Genomic DNA, 18346 nt, shown 5'->3' on the forward strand with positions numbered 1-18346 from the left:
TATATATATCTATATTTTTTTCTGTAAACTAACGTTCACGCATTCACGATAAAAAAAAAAAGAAACCAAAAGCATTTTTGATATATAAATGGGCGCTCACAGCGTCAATTTTTGGTGTGATGAGTACTGAATTTAAGAAAACGTCGGCTCATAGCGATATTTTATTTTTCGCTTACACCATCTTGATTCCGGTAGCCTTTAAAGTGCTCAAAGCTGCGCATTCCATCACCACCACTAGTGTACCCCCATGGTCACAGAGTTTCAGGTTTCCGCGACGCGAAGTTAATTTATACGGATCGAAATACCGGGGTTCTCAATCGGACCCGGCGCTTTCGAAGCAGGAATGTGACTGCAACCCACGGCCGATGACGGCTCGTAAAATTTTTAACAAGCGTTAAAAAAAGACAAAAGCCGTTGTATCTAGCTTCGAGGGATTATGACTTCTCGTCGTAAAAAATACAAAAAAAAAAATACGAAAAAACAAAATGCCGTTCTCGGCGGATGCCGGAGGGAGCTGTCAATCACGAGGCATCAACGTCATCGAGAACAAGACGGGGAGAGAAAGAGCGAGAAAAGAAGATAGGAAGGGGGGAGGCGGCCCATGAGAAACGAGCCAAAGATTGCACAGAGGGCACGTAAAACAAAACAAAAAAGAAATAAAAAGACGAGATTTGAGAAATGAGTAAGGAATTTGCACATAACCCCGGTCGCTTTTCGTCGATTACAGTGGTCCCCAAAGAGAAAATAGTCAATAGTTAGAAACGTGATAATAATCATAATCATAATAATAATAATAATAATAATAATAATAATAATAATAATAATAATAATAATAATAATAATAATGTTTATTTTCCGCCAAGCGCATCATGGAGAGATACCGCGACAAAAAGATGCACAGACGCAGCTGTACGAGTTCCTTCCTTACAAATGGCAACAGTCACACAGAAAAGACACACAGAAAAAAGAAATTGGAGCATAAATCTATCGCGAATTATGCAAACAGCACGTCATAATTAGGCCGTAAACTTTCCGGTTTTCACCAAAAAGCCACCGGTAAACATTCGTCAGTGTCAGAAATACAAGATCGGCTGCAACATAAAATCGCTTATATAAGCACCCGTTTTCGTCGAAGATACAAATATCGCTTAAAAACGAAAAGAAACACCGTGCTAGCGTCGGAGTTGTTTGCCACACAGCGATTGTTTGTGGTTGGTAATGATGATGATGATGAAACTGCGCCCCCTAGAGTTCGATCTCCTCGTCAATAGCACTGCTTCCGTCGAACCCTCGGGAGACGAAGACGACGATTGCAGGCAAGTCCTACATTTTTTCCGTTCCTGCTGATATTATTATTTTTCTTGAAATATTTCGGACTTCTCAGTATATTGCGTCAACAGCGGTCATCTGTCGCCTTCGGGCGGACTGCCGGTACCGCTTCTGGACTGCCGTCAAAGAAAATGTCGAACCCTGGCCTGAACAATTGCACCGCCTCCCCGAACATCTCTGACCCGAAGACTACGTGCGCAAAAAGACACCGAGACATGAGCGAATTTGAAAACGACATGCAAAGCAATGAGGACGACGACCCCACCCCATTTACACTGGTATCTCCTAGAAAAGATCGAGCAACAGGAATCCCAACCATGTTCAACGCTACCAATCCAATGGCATCCTTTTGGTTGGTAAACCCTAACAACCTGGCCACAGAAATAGTCGCCGTAGCGCAAGACAAGCTACTAGCCCACCATTTTACAAAAGGATGGCAACCTAGTCGTGAACGTGTCACCTCTGACGTCAGCCAACAAACTCCTCGCCATCACAGCACTCGCTGGAATTCCATGTACAAGTAGTGTTCCCGCATCGTACTCCAGAAGCGTCGGCAAAATAACAGGAGTGCCCCGAGAATACAAAGATGAGCAGCTGCTGGAGTACTTGAAAGACTCCGGAGTTACAACCGTCCGTCCACAAGCATCGCACATTCGAAATGACGATGAAACTACAACAGTCAAGCCTCACGAGAGTGTGATCCTCACATTTCGACCTGACAAACCAATGCCAACAAAAGTGTTTCTCGGCTTTACGAGCCACCCCGTACAAGAGTACTTCGGAATCGCCATGCAATGCTTCAGTTGTCAGAAGCATGGCCACATGGCTAAGTACTGTAAAGGCCCACAGAAATGCAAGATCTGCGCGGGCGCACAAAGCCACAAGGACTGCTCACTGAGGCGTCAACCTTGCTGCGCGAATTGTGGTGGACCTCACCCGGCATCAAACGGCCTATGTCCCAGCAAGAAGGCAGCAACATTTGCACGCAATACAGAGATGAAGTACGGCAAATCTCCAAAACGCAAACCAACAGCTGTAAACCCGGATTTCGTAAAGCTAACCGTGGAGCATAATCTGATGGTTAATGAAGAGAACTACCCGCGTCTTCCAAACAACAGGAAGCAAGACAAGGGCCGCCATCAACAAGAATCTAGCCAATCATCAGAAACTCGACGACCTACGTCTGCTCCTCGATTTCGAAGGCCACCAAAACTGAGGACTCCTGATTCAAATCAACAAAAAACACCTACCCCATCTGGCAACTTGGAACAGAATCCTTTGCTTACAATGCTATTCGTGGCTCTAAAAGCTATCATTCGATCCCTACCGGGAGCAAGCGACCTTGCTGAAGTTCAAGCTTTGCTCTCAATGGAAACAGTATTAAAATGTTCAGCGCTTCATGATGGGTTGAATAACCAGCATTATGGGTAAACCCAGCCAAACCAACCGACGTCCTAAGACACGACCCGCACAAGTCCTCCTACCGTTATTCAATGGAACACCAACAGCCTTAGTCCACGCCTACCAGAACTCCGCCGGCGCCTGAGAGAAACCCAAACGGATGTGCTTGCTTTTCAAGAGTCATATCTTCAGCGAGGTATACACAGGCTTTCACCATACGTCGAATATCACAGCAAAACACCCCATCCGGACGAAGGTCACGAGCATCACTTTTCGTGAAACGATACATCTCGCAAATGGAGGTCAACCTTGACGACATTAACACCGTAATTGATGAACACGTTGCCGTTACTTTGCGCTTGTCTGGGCGGGACGTTACAATCATATCCAGTTATGTTCGCCCAGGTCAGCCTTGGGATGCTGCATCAATACGGCTTATTCGCGCACGCTGTCGGGGTCCCTTAGTATGGTGTGGAGATTTTAACGGTAATCACCCCGCTTGGGGTAGCGATGTGACGACATTACGAGGCACAGCACTGTTAGACGTTATGAGGGACCTCGACCTCAAATGCCTCAACTCAGGGTCACCAACTTTTATCCGAGCACACCTAAGAAATGCCAGCGTGCTGGACCTCACATTTGCCTCCCAAGATATTCAAATGGTATGGGACATAGAGCCGTCCTGATGGGGTAGTGACCATCTTCCCATCCGACTGACGCCTCAAAAAAGTATCCCAATCAAGAAAAATATTCATAAAGTGATCAATTGGGATCTATATCGTTCTTGTCTATCCAAGTTGATGTCCGTCCCACCGATACCTGAAATTGAGGGCGCGATATCAACAACACTGAATGCAGCCACCAATACTATAACTCTCCCCGTAACGAAGCCCATCCCTGATCTCACTTATTTAAACCTTCGTGCGGCTGCCCGGCGAGCTCAAAGAGTTGCTAGAAGAACAGACGAGGCGGAAGACTGGACCATATCAAGGCGAATAGAGGCTGTGCACCGAAGACACACGGTTCGGCTCGGAAGAACGCAGATGGCATCAACGGAGTGATTCCCTAAACACAGACTCGGGGTCTCGAACACCCTGGAAAACAGTAAAATGCTTTCTCACTCCGATTTCCCCCAGCTGTCCTTTTGCGGCTATTGATATTAAAGGCAACATCACTATGTCAAGCCTGGCCGAAATTTTCGCAAACGAGTTTGCGCGTAAAGTCAGCCTTACACAGCCCATACAAAAATGATCTATGGACGTCTATAGAAAATCCTATGGTGAGCTATCACCTTCTATGGCCCTCTATGGTCAGCCATTAGAAACCATAAAACAAGCTATAGCCACCTATAGGAAAATGTATGTCTTCAAAGCTTTAGAATCTCGACCATTCCGATTTCTATACCTGGCTATAGAATAATTTATGACTACGCAGCTATAGACTCGCGACTATTCAATATTCTTTAGCGAGCTATAGAAATATGTATGTCATTGATGCTATAGATTCGCGACTATTGAATGTGCTTTAGCCGGCTATAGAGTGGTGTATGTCCCAAAATCTATAGAATCGCGACCATTGAATTTTCTTTAGCCTACTCTATAGCGTTTTATGTCACCAAAGCTATAGGCCTCCGACCATTCAATGTGGTTTAGCCTACTATAGAGTGGTGTATGTCCCTAAATCTATAGAATCGCGACCATTGAATTTTCTTTAGCCGACTCAAAAGTGTTCTATGTCACCAATGCTATAGCCTCCGACCTTACAATGTACTTTAGCCGGCTATAAAGGGATGTATGTCTCCCGAGCTATAGACTCGCGACCATCCAATTTTTTTAGTCGGCTCACTGGTTTGCTTAGGCTATAAGCCCGCGACCCTCTTTTTTTTTTTTTTTTTTTTACTGCAGATGTACGAAAGTGTAAGAGAGTCATTTATGCGCTCGATCGGGGCGAGAATTTTCTTCAGCCAGGTTAACAGGTTATACGCCCGCGATCACAAAAGCGTCCATAGCTGCCTATAGGGCTATTGCAGTTTTGCCGGCTGCTTTCCCTGCGCATTGCCTTATTTCGGCGTTGACGTCATCTCAATCTTCCGTTTTTTAGCTCTAATTATCTGTCGTTTCCAGTGTATTTTGTAACTATATGTATTTCGTAGCGCGCCTTCTACGTTGTCCGTGTCCCTGCCATGTTTGTATTTCTTTCTGCCTGCTGTGTTAAATATATTTGATGTTTTTTTGTGTATATTTCGTCGTTCTCGACGCGGCGTCAAGAACGCTGCTTACGCCACTACAGAGGTGAGCTTCACTCTTGTCACGACGGTTTATCGCGCTATAAAGCCGTCTATTGGACTCGTATAAAGTCTCGAGAGGGCGGTTTCGAATGCCGGTGCACATGTCATCGGTGTAGGCAGAGCAACGACGTAGCAATCGCGACGCGAGTGCTGACGGCGCCTCGATCTGGCCGGCCGCGCTCGCTCTGTGGAAATGTAAGCTTGGGACTCTCGAGCCCCGTTAGCTTACTGAAGATGCCAGACACTACTTGGTCGTCGCGAATCCTTTGCCCTTCGAATGGCTTCGAAGCCGTTCCAGAGCCCGGCGTATACCCTACGCAGCGTCCTCCAACAACCGTTCGCACAGCATCGGAACCCTCCGTCTGCGAGCGCCGGCGGTTCGCCGTCGCGGGGATTATGTTCGCGGGAGTTCATGTTCGCGGTGTTACATGTTCACCGCAGGAGTTCATAAAATGCTTCCATTCAAGTCGCAACGATAAATCGTCGGCGCTCGCAGACTGCCAGTAGGCTCCAGAAAGGTTGCGATGCTGCGCGGGCGGTCGCTGACAGGCGCTGCTGCCTAGGGTACGCCGAGCACTGGAACGTTTTCGCCGGCGTTCGCAGGACAAAGAATCTCAACGACAAAGCAGCGCCCTGCATCATCAGCAAGTTAACGCTGCTCGAGAGTCCCACGCAGTCGTCTCTCATTTCGCGATTGATGCGTCATTGCTCTGACTATACAATTCACAGTTCTCTCGAGACTTCATGAGCGTTAAATCGACGCGCCTATAGCGCGATAGAGTATCGTGACAACAAAAAAGCTTACCCCGGCAGGGGCGTAAGCAGCGGTACAATGTCCGTCAACGCCCATGTCGAGAACGGCGAAATATACAAAAATAACAGCCGAAAAAAAAAATTAATATTATTAGGCACGCGCTACCCTAGGTGCGTCCCATTATCTTTCTGTTCTGCGAATTCAACAAATCAGCAAGCGCTGTGGCTAATTTTTCTCCTTTTTCTTTAAATTATGAGACATTAAACTCATTGGAGCTTCTTGGAGCACACATCCCCACCATGAGTCATCATGGTGCTCAGAGATTGTAGTTGATGGCAGTGATGTAGACTGAACTCACGGATGAAAAACGTATTACGGCACAAATTTCTTAAACCACTCAATCATAGATGCCACAACGATGCAAAGATTCCCAAAATTGACGTTTAAAAATTCGAACCTAACAGTGTACACATAATTCAAAAGTGCTAGGTGAAAAAAAAAAAAAAAAAAAAAAAAAATATATATATATATATATATATATATATATATATATATATATATATATATATATATATATATATATATATATATATTTATTTATTTATTTGTTTGTGGACATCCTGCGCAAAGAGAAAGTATTCGCCATTAATTATTCATTTTGAATTAGAATGTGGGCTAAAAGGCGTAAAATATGATATCTTCAAACATGCCTCGTTTTGGGTCACTTCTGGGAAGTGCAGCTTTAGAAAAAAGTTCAAAAGCTAGGGGGCCTTCATGGAGCTGTCCTGTTCACTCGGTAGTGACAGCAGAGTAGACGCTATGCGTGTTTGAGGCCAATCATGTCTCCGGTTAGGGTCCCGTGACAACTGTCTCGAAGCTGGTGATAACGCTGGACACGGCACCTGCCTTAAGCCCAAGGCCACACATAGCATCCACTGCACTATCAACCTTGGCTCGAACTGTCAACAGGATATAAGCGACACATTCTCTCGCTGTGTTCATTGTTGGTATGCCCCTGAGGATTAGTCTTTGTGATCGCACCCCCGTTCTGGCCTTGAAGGAGCTCTGCTTTTCAATTTTTCTGTTTTCTCTCTCTCCCTAAGCTAAAAGCATTGCAGAAGGTGCGTACTCGGCGGACCAATCAACCGTAGACTTTCTATCGCTTCACTACGCTCTCTGTGCGCATGTAACGGAAGGAGCGTGATCACGTGGTTTGACGGATGACGTAATAGCCGCTGCCAATCCCGGAATGAGGCTGCTTGCGGACCTAGTTTCGCGTGTCGTGCGGTCCGCGGAGCTGCTGTGGATTTCGCTTCTATGTTAAAAGGTATCCCGATCGAAAAGTCCTACCCGTATGTCGGCAACAAGCGATTTCTTCAAAGAAGCCCAAGACATTCTTGTGATGCGTGCAGTGTTCGGTTCGGCAAATGACAGCTTGTGCTACATCGTGGTGAATCTTCACGGATCCCTTCCTTCTCGGTTTTGTGTTTGAGTGGTTGGTCTGCAGTGCCCGTGTCGACGTATTTTTCGGATTACATCTTTCAAGTCCGGTATTTTGAACGTAAGTGCGCTGCAACCTACGGCGACAATTGACCGTTCTGTAGTGTTGATCTCCTGGCAGTGCCTATCTTCTGACAGCTGGGAGAATAAATTCTCCGTAATTCTACCGCAGTCGCCTGCCACTAGCTCTCTGAAATCATGTGAAAATTGTAGTTAGAATACTGACATTCTTATTCTCTCTGCGTTTTGTGAAAAGACGTTTCATGGACACCTTTTCGTGGATAGACGCTTCATGGACACACGTTTAGTCGGCACTCGTTACGCGAATTGCACGCTGCAGGGACATTTCGTCGCGCCTGTATTCCTGAGGCGCGTGCTCACCGACTCAGCCGACCCGTTCACGCCACTTCTTGGCAAATCATTACAAAAAAAAAAAAAAACAAAACATATCTTGAGTTGTTTATAAACGTCACGTGTGATGAAACGATCTCGATGAAACGTCTTTTGATAAACTGATTGCAGCGCCAATGAGTGGCGACTGGCCTTAGAATTTCGGGGGGAAAGGGGGGGGGGGGGGGGGAATTCGGCCGGCTGCCGGGGGACTAGACACTACCCAGGAATTGCCTTTGGTTCTTGTTTGCTTTACAATATCCTCAGTTGTATAACAGCTCAGTAGTACCTCTTCGCATAGTAGAGATTGCTTAGTGTGCGCCTGTCTACAGAATGGGCTGTGTGTAATAAACTTCTAGGAGATTTGAAAACAATACCTTGTGTCTGTTTACCTGTGCTTTTGCAAACACCTGAGTGAGTGCATTTGTTTTTTGTTGTTGTTTTGTTGAAATGTTAGCTCTTTGTTTTAAATGGGGTTATGAAGTTCGGCACGTCTCACAAGGGTTTTTAAAAGATGTCCAGTGACAACAAATAATTTGTTTCACATTTCATACGATTGCGGTAAAAAGAAAAACTACAGGCAGCTATGGCACGATGGTAAAGAGACTCATAAGACGAGATATAGAAGAAGCTATAGCAAACCATACCGAGAGCAATAGGCAGCTAAAGAAATCATAGAAAAAGCCATAGGCAGCTATTGCACGGTGTCTAAAAAGATCCATACAGAAAGGCATAGAGATTTCTACAGCACACCATACAAGATGCTATAGGTGGCTAAAGGAACCATAGAAAATTCTATAGGCAGCTGTAGCACGGTGGGTATAGAGAACCATAAGACGAACTTTAGAATGAGCTATAGCGGACCATACAAAGAACAATAGGCGGCTAAAGAAACCATAGGAAAAGCCATAGGCAGCTATAGCACGGTGTCTAAAAAGATCCATAGAGTAAGCCATAGAGATCTCTATAGCAAACCATACAATATGCTATAGGCGGCTAAAGGGACCATATGAAATGCTATAGAAAGCTGTAGCACGATGGGTATAGAGAACCATAAGGCGAGCTATAGAATGAGCTATAGCGGACCATACAAAGGGCAATAGACGGCTAAAGAAACCGTAGGAAAAGCCATAGGCAGCTATAGCACGGTGTCTAAAAAGATCCATAGAGTAAGCCATAGAGATCTCTATAGCAAACCATACAATATGCTATAGGCGGCTAAAGGGACTATATGAAATGCTATAGAAAGCTGTAGCACGATGGGTATAGGGAACCATAAGACGAGCTATAGAATGAGCTATAGCGGACCATACAAAGGGCAATAGACGGCTAAAGAAACCGTAGGAAAAGCCATAGGCAGCTATAGCACGGTGTCTAAAAAGATCCATAGAGTAAGCCATAGAGATCTCTATAGCAGACCATACAAAATGCTGTAGGCGGCTAAAGGAACCAAAAGAAAAGCCATAGGCGGCTATAGCATCCTTTCTAAAGAGACCCATAGACTAAACCATACCGAATTCGATAGCGAAATTTCCATTGAAAAAGCTATAGACAACTATAGGGGAGACCATAGGGAAAGCTATAGACAGCCATAGAAACGGCTATAGCTAATTGGGCCAATTTGCTATAGCCGGCCATACAAAGAATTTTCTATAGCCGACCATAGACCATTTTTGTATGGGGACGCCCCCTCCGCACCTGAGCCTCAGATTGCATGTCGTAGCACCGTCTGCATTGATAACAACTTTACGCTCGCTGAACTCACCTTCGCGCTTTCTCGTTGCCGAAGACGAGGCGCACCTGGGCCAGACGGAATTACGAACCAGGCCTTAAAGAATCTCGACACCGAACATCAGACTGTACTCCTCACTCATCTCAACGACATCTGGAACTCTGAAGACATCCTCAAATGCTGGCGGCAATCGACAATAACGCCGATTCTTAAATTTGAAAAAGAAACAACTGAAGCTCTTGCCTCTGCAAATTGATGGAGCGCATGGTTTATAGACGTTTGATCTGGCAGCTAGAGCAGACGGACTCCTTTGCTCATCAGATTTCGGGATTTCGCAAATGTCGCTCAACTACAGATGCAATAGGAGATCGGGCCTCATCCCTCGAACAAGCAAAGGCACAAAAGAATATCGTACATGCGGTGTTTCTAGATATACATCGAACTTACGATGCTCTTCCGCATACAATTATTCTTGAACGTCTCAGACTTATTGGAATTGGTGGGAAAATATATCACTTCGTTGAAGCCTTTCTCCGAGGAAGAACATTTTACGTAAAGCTACCAAGAGCAAAGAGTTCTGCACGAGGTAGCACTCAAGGCATCCCACAAGGAAGTGTCCTAAGCCCACTACTATTTAACATAGTGATGGCTGGACTTCCCCCTGGACTACCTCAGTCGGAAACATTTCCAATACATTGCTCGATCTACGCCCACGATATTGCTCTGTGGTGCACTGGATCCACCCGCCTATCTACCAGAGTACAAGCCAGGCTGCAACGCGCCCTCAATGTTGCTACATCATTTTTGCACCACGCAGGGCTAACAATATCTACAGAAAAAACAATTGCACTATCCTACCGACCACGTGGACGCCTTCGAGGTGAATATTCATCCTTGAAGTTACATGGCATGCGGATTAGGAGAGAAAACACCGTCAAATATCTCGGTGTCATTATTGACAATAGAGTAAACTGGCAACCTGAGGCTGAAAAGCTTCTCGGTGCAATTCAACGCATCGCCGGTCGTGACTGGGGAAGCAGTCAAAAAATACAATGCTGAGCCTTTATAGGGGAGTTATTGTAAACCGCTTCCTCTACGCTCTCCCTCTTCTGATAATATCAAACGCGCAATGAAAGAAGCTCGAGCTGTTCCACAGGAAAGCTTTACGCATATGCTTGGGCCTCCCTAAAACTTCGCAGTGCCTACCTACACTATTTGAAGCAGGGGATTCACCACTAGGGCTGCAGGCCCACGAGAGGGCTCTACGACACATGACTAGACTTCACCGTGCCCAGTCAACTTCCAAATTCATCGACACACTGGCATCCCGACACCATTCTCGCTTTGGTCAAGTCGCCAAAGCTTTCCGTGACTCAATCGACTATCCGGAAAACGTCCCACTTCTGCCGCCACCACATCAGGAGTTACTCTTCAAAGTTGCCACGGAGATTCCTGACCTACCACAACGTCGGCGGGTAGCAGCGGTGATATCCCGGAAAATTGCACTAGAACTAATACACACAGACTACGATAAAATGTTACATATTTACACTGATGGCAGCATTAAGAACAACACAGCTACAGCAGCGTACACTGTCCCGGAACTTGGCCTCGGCAACATGGGACAGCTTGACACTTGCTTCGACACCACAACAGCTGAATTAATGACTATCTGGCTAGCAATCACCGAAACACCCCTTTCTTCAGCTCCCCGATCGGTTGTGGTGTTTACGGATTCAAAAGGAGCATTACGCCAACTCATGAACCTGGAGGATGCTTCCCCTCTTGCTCGAACAACCGCAGAACTCTCACAAGCCGCAGGCAGAAATGGAAACAGCTTTCACTTTCAATGGATTCCTTCCCACATCGGCATCCAAGGTAATGAAGACGCCGATGCTTTTGCCACAGCGGCCGCTCCGACAGCTCACCAAGCTTTTTTGTGCATACATACAATTCGGCCAATTCTTTTAGTCAAAGAAGCATTAGAATGCTACACCCCGACCCTGAGACCAGCAGCAGGATCTCCTCCACATCTCATTCCGAGAAAAAAACCGACCGCGAGACCTATATACGAATTCAGCTTCCCCGCTAATTTTGGAGGGGAAATTCATATTACCTGACATATACACTACAGCAGTTTTCTCGCTAAGTTGGGGGGGGGGGGGGGGGGGGGGGATTGATGTCGCGTGACGCAGCGTCATGTGACTTATAGAGCATATTGGAAGAATTAAGAACAGCGCGAACAAGACGAAGGACAAGAAGAGACGATAAAGATAAAACGATAGACAAGACGGAGAGAATAAAGTACAGTTGAGAGTCAGCGCTCTGTCTGTATACGTCTCGTCTTGTTCGCGCTGCTTTTATTTCTTTCAATATGCAAAACCGACTCGCCCAAGTCTTCACCCTACTGCTTAGAGAGCAAATTGGCTTCCGCGCTAAGTTTAGCGAAAAAATTGAAGTCAGGAGACCCATATCTTTATATACGTCTGGATATATTGATGCCACATGAGCTACACTATAAAAGGCTATATAAAGCCTTCTAAACAAATAATTACGATCACTCCTTAAGTACTGCATTTCATGCGTTATAAGGACTTTGTAGACAAGTTCTACAAATATATATATATACTTATATTTTTTTTAAAGACACAGACGAGAGCATTTATGGTCCAACAAAAGAAACTTCCTTCCCATTTATTAGATCAGTACGGTTCATTCGTGCGCATATTTCGACTATTTCCGTTTTCATTTCGTTCGTTTATCTGCTGAGCTCATGAACAGCCGATGCCTCGGTAATGAAGGTGCACAGCGAGATTGCAAATTAATAAAAAAAAAAAACGAAATGCTAGAGAAAAGAAAAAAATAACTTTAAAACGTCAATATTTACTGTACCGAGGGTGTTGTACGCGAGTCATAGGGCTAATTGAGGTGGTTGGATTAAAAGAAAAAGTAACTAGCACTACTCGCCTCGGAACGCGAACATGATTAATCCCGGAAGGCGTTTATACAGAAATAACAAAATCTCGCCCACGTCCTCTTGAGCTCAAAGTAGGCATATTGCATAGTTCCGAAATTTTCCTATACGTGTAATGAACTCTTCGACTAAATAATCCAGGTATGTAGGAGGATAGCCCCTACGAATACAATGGAAATAAGAAATCAACTACACCGACTTGACCAAAAAAACAATTTAATCGGACGTCAGCCACTGCAAAGGTGGCAGCAAATCCACGTTCCTAATTTTAATTTTTTTTTTTATTCTTAGGTGTTTTATGTATGAGGTACGAAACGACTGATTAAACAGGTAATGTTGTCAAGTGGGCGTAATTTTGTTTTTGTTTTTTTTATGACAAAAAATACCGACCTTTTTTTCTTTTTTTTTTTTTGTAAAGCAAGATATGGAACAATATATGCGCGTATCGTCATTCCCAGCCCGGTTTTACCGGACAGGTATGTGGGGAAAAAGTTGATTACCAACGCGGATTCCAGGTACATGAAATATGTAAGAATAAACGAAACATCAAGTGAAGCAACTCCCCCCCCCCCCCCCCCCCCTCCCCCCCTTTTTCAGATCAATACAGTTGTTACATATAAGGATGGCGCGAACTTTTGGCGAAACTGGGATTCGGCTGCTTTGGTCAACCTCCGAACGTTTCGGAAAATTCGAACAAGTTCGACTTCTTCAAAATTATAAAATGGACTCTATTCTTTTCTATTTTTTTTTTCTTTCAGAGAAAATAATTGCTGTTTACACAATACAGAAGTCAACATGTTATGATGTTTAACCATTTAACAATTTAGTTAGCTGGTGAAAATGTTGCAGCGACAGTGGGAGAGGGAAAAGAGCGGCAACTAGGAAAGCTGCAGTGGAGAGGAGCGACCTCCTTTCCCCTCGGCTCTTCTCGTGCGCACCTTTTTTCCAATAATAATAATAATAATAATAATAATAATAATAATAATTTTTATTTGTACGACAAAGTTTGCCCACTCAACGGCGTGCAAGTCTGTCTTTCTTACGTTGCATCTGGCTTAGGCGATGCCAGCTCGTTTGCAATTTATGCGCATGTGCATAACAGTGAAACTTCTTTCGGCATTGTGAAAAAGTCGAATTTAGCCAAACTCATTACATCGGAGAAAAATACAAAAAAAAAACATCAAAACAAAGCTGTGTTTGAGACGTTGTCTTCCTATTCACTTCGCCTTTCTCTTCCACCTTTTGATGCTTCAGAGTTTTTGTCGCCCCAGTCTCGGGTAATTTAAAGAAATGGTAAAACTTTTTTGTTTGCTTAAAAAAAAAAAAAAAAGTAGTGGTTCCCATTGCACACAGTCTTCACTTGTACTTTTTCTTTCTTGTTTTGTGTACGCCTACGCCTACTCAGCAGCGGGCTATATGTGTGTATGTGTAAGTTCATTGTATCGCGTTTTCATCGCTTTTCTGTTTATTTAGAGCTTGACTGTGGAGGTAAATACCAGCGACGCAGTTCGCTCTACAACGTTTCTCGAAACCTGCAACAAACAGACTGTTTTCTTTCACAAACTTCCAGAACAAAACCTTACATCTCTTTTTTTTTTTTTTTGTTTAATACAAAATTTCAATGATATTTGAATCCAGAAATTGTTTTTTCACAAACTTCCGGAACAAAAACACGCTTTTTTCTTTCTTTCTTTTTTTTTAACATAAACTTTGTTATTTCTAAGAACAGAAACTGCTTTTCTACGAGGTCGGGCAACCGAAATTCAGTTACTTCACAAAAAAGGACAAGAACCGAAGAGATTACTTTTTGACAAAAATTGCCGAAACAGAAAAGTAGCCGAAAATAGATAGTTTGTAACAAGAAAACTGTTAAACTCTTTTTTTTTTTTTTTTTTACAGTGTACAAAGAGGCCCAGCGACGAAACATAACCTGCGCAAATAAAAAAAAAAAATTATATTTTGTAGCTCAGACTTGATTTGAAATTTGTTGGGTCAGACCCAACGGCGGTTGTCCCAACATATTCTAATAAATCATGTAAAAATACATACTTTTTTTTTTTTTTTTTGCAATTTATTGCAGTTCGAATGCTGTTATCTCGACCCTCCAAGTACCCGCCTACACGGCGTCCCGAAATGCGGTAAATGTAGAACATCTGTGCTGTTATTAACATTTAGTATGTATACTACCGCCAAAGTATGGTAGGTTGTCCTTGTTTTGCACTACACTTCTGCTGCGCATTCTGAACACATGGGTTTTTTCTTTTTCTCTAAGTGTTTTATGTGCAATATGATACATAAACGATTATGTTGAACGATGATACATAAACAGTTGTGTCAATAAAGTTTAATGGCTGCGTTTGTCCCCTTCCGCGTTCGTCGTCTCCGTTTCCTTTTCTTTTTTTAAGTGTGTATTGTGCGCAAGTTTTGGTGCGCTAGCATGGAGACCCTATGGCTTTTCCTAAACACCAAATACAATTGACGCTCGCTCCTCATTCCCACCGTTATGAGCATACACACACCAAAAAGAGAGAACCCCAAACACGCATTTGCTCTTTTCACGTTACATGACATTATTTGCGCAGGCAGAGAGCGCCGTCCGAAGGCAGTTAATTGCTCGAATCGACGATAAAAAAACAAAACGAAGCAAATCTAACCACGGTCGGTTCCTTCCGAATTCGCCACGGTAAACAGCAGCTGGGTTCGCTTTTTCGAGCCCTCTTATTTTTACACAGGTATAGCAGGTACCCGAGACCCCGGACACTTCGGAACCGCTTTATATTTAAACCACAACTCAAGAGGGGGCAAGCCAGCGAGCGAGCGAACGGGCCGAACCCAACCACTCAAGCAAGCATCTCGAGAAGCTGGCCCAGTGCCGAAGTGCCGACAAGACACAAGTGCTTCAAACTCCCTTCCCCATCAACCAACTCTTCCCTCTCCCATTGTTTTTTTCTTTGAGGAGCGATCGTGGTTAGGAGGTGACAAGCGAAAAAAAAAATATAATACAAAATAGAATCTTTAATTCTCATCCTTCATACCCGTTTTCGGCTTTCTAAGTCAACCGACACCCGTACGAGTTTTATCAATTCGGAAACCCGTGTCGAAAGGCGCGTTATCGGTGCCGGAAAACAAAAATAAAATACCATAAAAACGTCAGGAGGGGTCGGTCGCGTCCGCCGCGGTATGATGAACAACCTCGAACCCCGTCCCCGAACCGAAACGGATTTGAAACGATCAAAACGCGGTCGAGAACGGCGACCAAACACAAGACCGAGAGCGCAGGTGGATTCGAGGTTAGGCCTAGCGACGCGACCGGGGGGGACCCCGAAGAAGAAAAAAAAAAAAAAAAACTCACTGATCGGTTCTTCGTCGTCGCTGTAGACGGCTTCGTCGTTCTCGTCGATGGCCGGGGGCCGGCTCTGCTGCTGAGACGAGGCGTTGCGAAGTCGGTCCTCGCGCAGGCCCGTAAAGTAACGCACGGCGTAGTCCACCAAGTCCGTGGGGCGTTCGATCATCACGTTCACGGTGAACTCGAGCAAGAGGTTCGTGAGCTCCGGCGGAACGTCGTACCGTGGACGGTTCATGTTGCTGCTCGCTCTCGTCGACGGCGGCGGCGGCGGCTCGGTGTTGCCGTACTCCTCGCCGCTGGGGACGTTTCGTTTGCGGCGATTTTTATCCTTTGGACGCCGGCAGCATTCGCGGGAAAATCACACTCACACACTCACACACACACACCGCGGAGCTGAGCGTGAACGAAAATAATACGGTTCCACTTGAGCAAAGGGGAATCCCTTTTTTATTTTTTCTAATGGACGATACGAACGGGAGAAACACAGCACCGCCGTTCGCCGTCTGCTAGAAAATCCGATGCAGAAAAACGGCGAGCGCTGATTGGCTGCGCCTCCGGCGAATAAAAACAATCAAAACGCGAGGCGGGCGCCCCATGCGCCCTCTATTCCGGAGAAAAAAAGTGAAACGGAACAAGAAAGGAAATGAAAGAAACAAGAGTGCGAGCATTTGTCAATATAACGTATTTTACACGTATTTTAAAGCATGTCCTGTCTGCACCTCGTTAGTTTTGTAAATAAAGCAAGCATTACATTTTCGTTTCCCGACATTTCGACGCTGGCATCTGGTTTTAGAGGTGCACCAAATTGCCGATGGAGAAGGCGCAAAATGTGAGCGGGACATTCAAACCGAGAGTAAAGCACTGCTGCGGTTTCAATAACTTTCTTGCGGAAAATAAAAGCGACTCTTTTAAGCAAGAACGATATTTCTAAACTTTCAGACTTGTTGGTGGGATGAAGTTAGTTGGATATGGTTTTGTCAAATATTTTGTGTATGTATTATAGACATACTTTCGCAGCATTTCCTCAAAGCTTGTACAGCGTATTGGCACTGCAACATCAAAGTGATGAGCGTCGGTGGCCGAGATTTGTTAAGGAACCACAACTCGGGGGAGCACGTGGAGCTAAAGCTCGCACTGCGGAACCCAGGGATACTGGGTTCAATACCCACTTTTTCCCGTTTCGATCTGGATGAGCATCCAGTACCGGCGTACGGTCGTATTTTCACTGCTCCGTGGTGCACGTTAAAGAGCCCAGGCTAGTGGTTGTGCTGCACTGGCTAAATTTCTCATCGAAAGATGAGACACCAAACCCCTTTTGAGGCGGGCTAACTTCCAGCCTCCTAAACAAACACACAAAACAATCAATTTACATCGGTGTCTCGAGTGAAATCTGCTATCTGTGCGCGTGAAGCCAGCACTGTTCTGGTCTGCACACGAGACTCACGATGGACACACCATACGCCGTTTTAGTATAAATTGGTAAAGGAAAACGACTACGGCCACTGTGAGCCAATCAGAGAAACGTGACGTCACAGCTGGGGTCACGTGACCCCCATCAGGGGTCCAGGACCATTTGAGAAGGGTCCGGAGGGAGGTCACGTGACCCCCGTGAGGTCACGTGACCCCCATGAGGTCACAGGGGTCACGTGACCTCACGGTTACGCCGACGCCGCTCGGAGGGAGGAGTGGCAGGCACGATGAGGAGGTGAGCGGGAGGGATACACCTTCCCCTCCTCCTCCTCAAGAGCTGCGATCTAATCCGGCGTGACAGGGAGTAGTAAACGGCTTTCATTTTTTTTCTGAAGTTTTAGTATTATATTAATCAAACTGAGTCCTCTCTTTCAGTACATGTTCTGTTTGCAAATTACTTGGTCACTGCTTCTATCACAACCTGGTGGCGTCATTATTGATCCGATATGGGAGTCCCAATTAATGAAACGTCACTTAAACAATTCTACATAAGGGGAAAATGTCACTTCCACTGGCAGGTTGTAGACAAACGATGGTGCCTGGAACGTGCGTCCAAGTGGTGTGGCGTCCATATATCCCGGTCATACATCAAAATGTGGTCCCGAAGAGACCACAAATGACATTACAGAAACCAAAGTCTTTATGTTGTCGGATGTCGCGATTCTGGCGGTTAGTGCTAGAAGTCCCACCACACAAAAGTCGCTGTCGTCGCAGCGAATACCGCAGCGTCTGAGCCACCCTTCTACTACCGCCTCTAGAACACTTTTACTTCGATTTGCCACGACAAATGGAGCAGTATAAAATATTGGTGGCGTTGAGAAATAATAAAACAGCAGACACAAACCATACTAAAGTTTCAGCACCCACCCGTAGGTAAAATAAATGCGCAAAGTTTTACTTATCTATCGGGATGTACACTAACGCTTCAAACACGCTTTAGATGGTTTGCAAAAATCGGTTTCTCAACGTATCGCGCTGCGATTTACTACAGAGATGCGGCTATAGGTGGTGGAAGCTTGGAGTGAAAATACCAACGGATCTTACCTTATTCATACGAAAAAAAAAAAAAAAAACCTGTTTAGGGTTATTTGCCGCGGCATTTGCAGACGACGTCCTGACCGGGGTCGCCTAGTTGTATCTGCCGCCGAAAGATGTCACGAAGG

The 18346-nt window shown here is 45.1% G+C and overlaps 1 protein-coding gene across 1 annotated transcript in view; it reads right to left on the reverse strand.

Annotated features, from left to right (window-relative positions):
* LOC8038748 (cAMP-dependent protein kinase type II regulatory subunit) overlaps positions 1–16275 on the reverse strand; it is a 199943-nt gene extending 183668 nt beyond the window's left edge. Inside the window, exon 1 of the mRNA XM_042286868.1 lies at positions 15720–16275. Coding sequence (XP_042142802.1) covers positions 15720–15948 — 229 coding nt within the window. The 5' untranslated portion in view covers positions 15949–16275. The remainder of the gene's footprint in view (positions 1–15719) is intronic.
* Positions 16276–18346: the final 2071 nt, after the last annotated feature.

Source organism: Ixodes scapularis, unplaced genomic scaffold (genome assembly GCF_016920785.2).
Source record: "Ixodes scapularis isolate PalLabHiFi unplaced genomic scaffold, ASM1692078v2 PGA_scaffold8__174_contigs__length_109621045, whole genome shotgun sequence".
In the NCBI taxonomy this organism is placed as follows: domain Eukaryota; kingdom Metazoa; phylum Arthropoda; class Arachnida; order Ixodida; family Ixodidae; genus Ixodes; species Ixodes scapularis.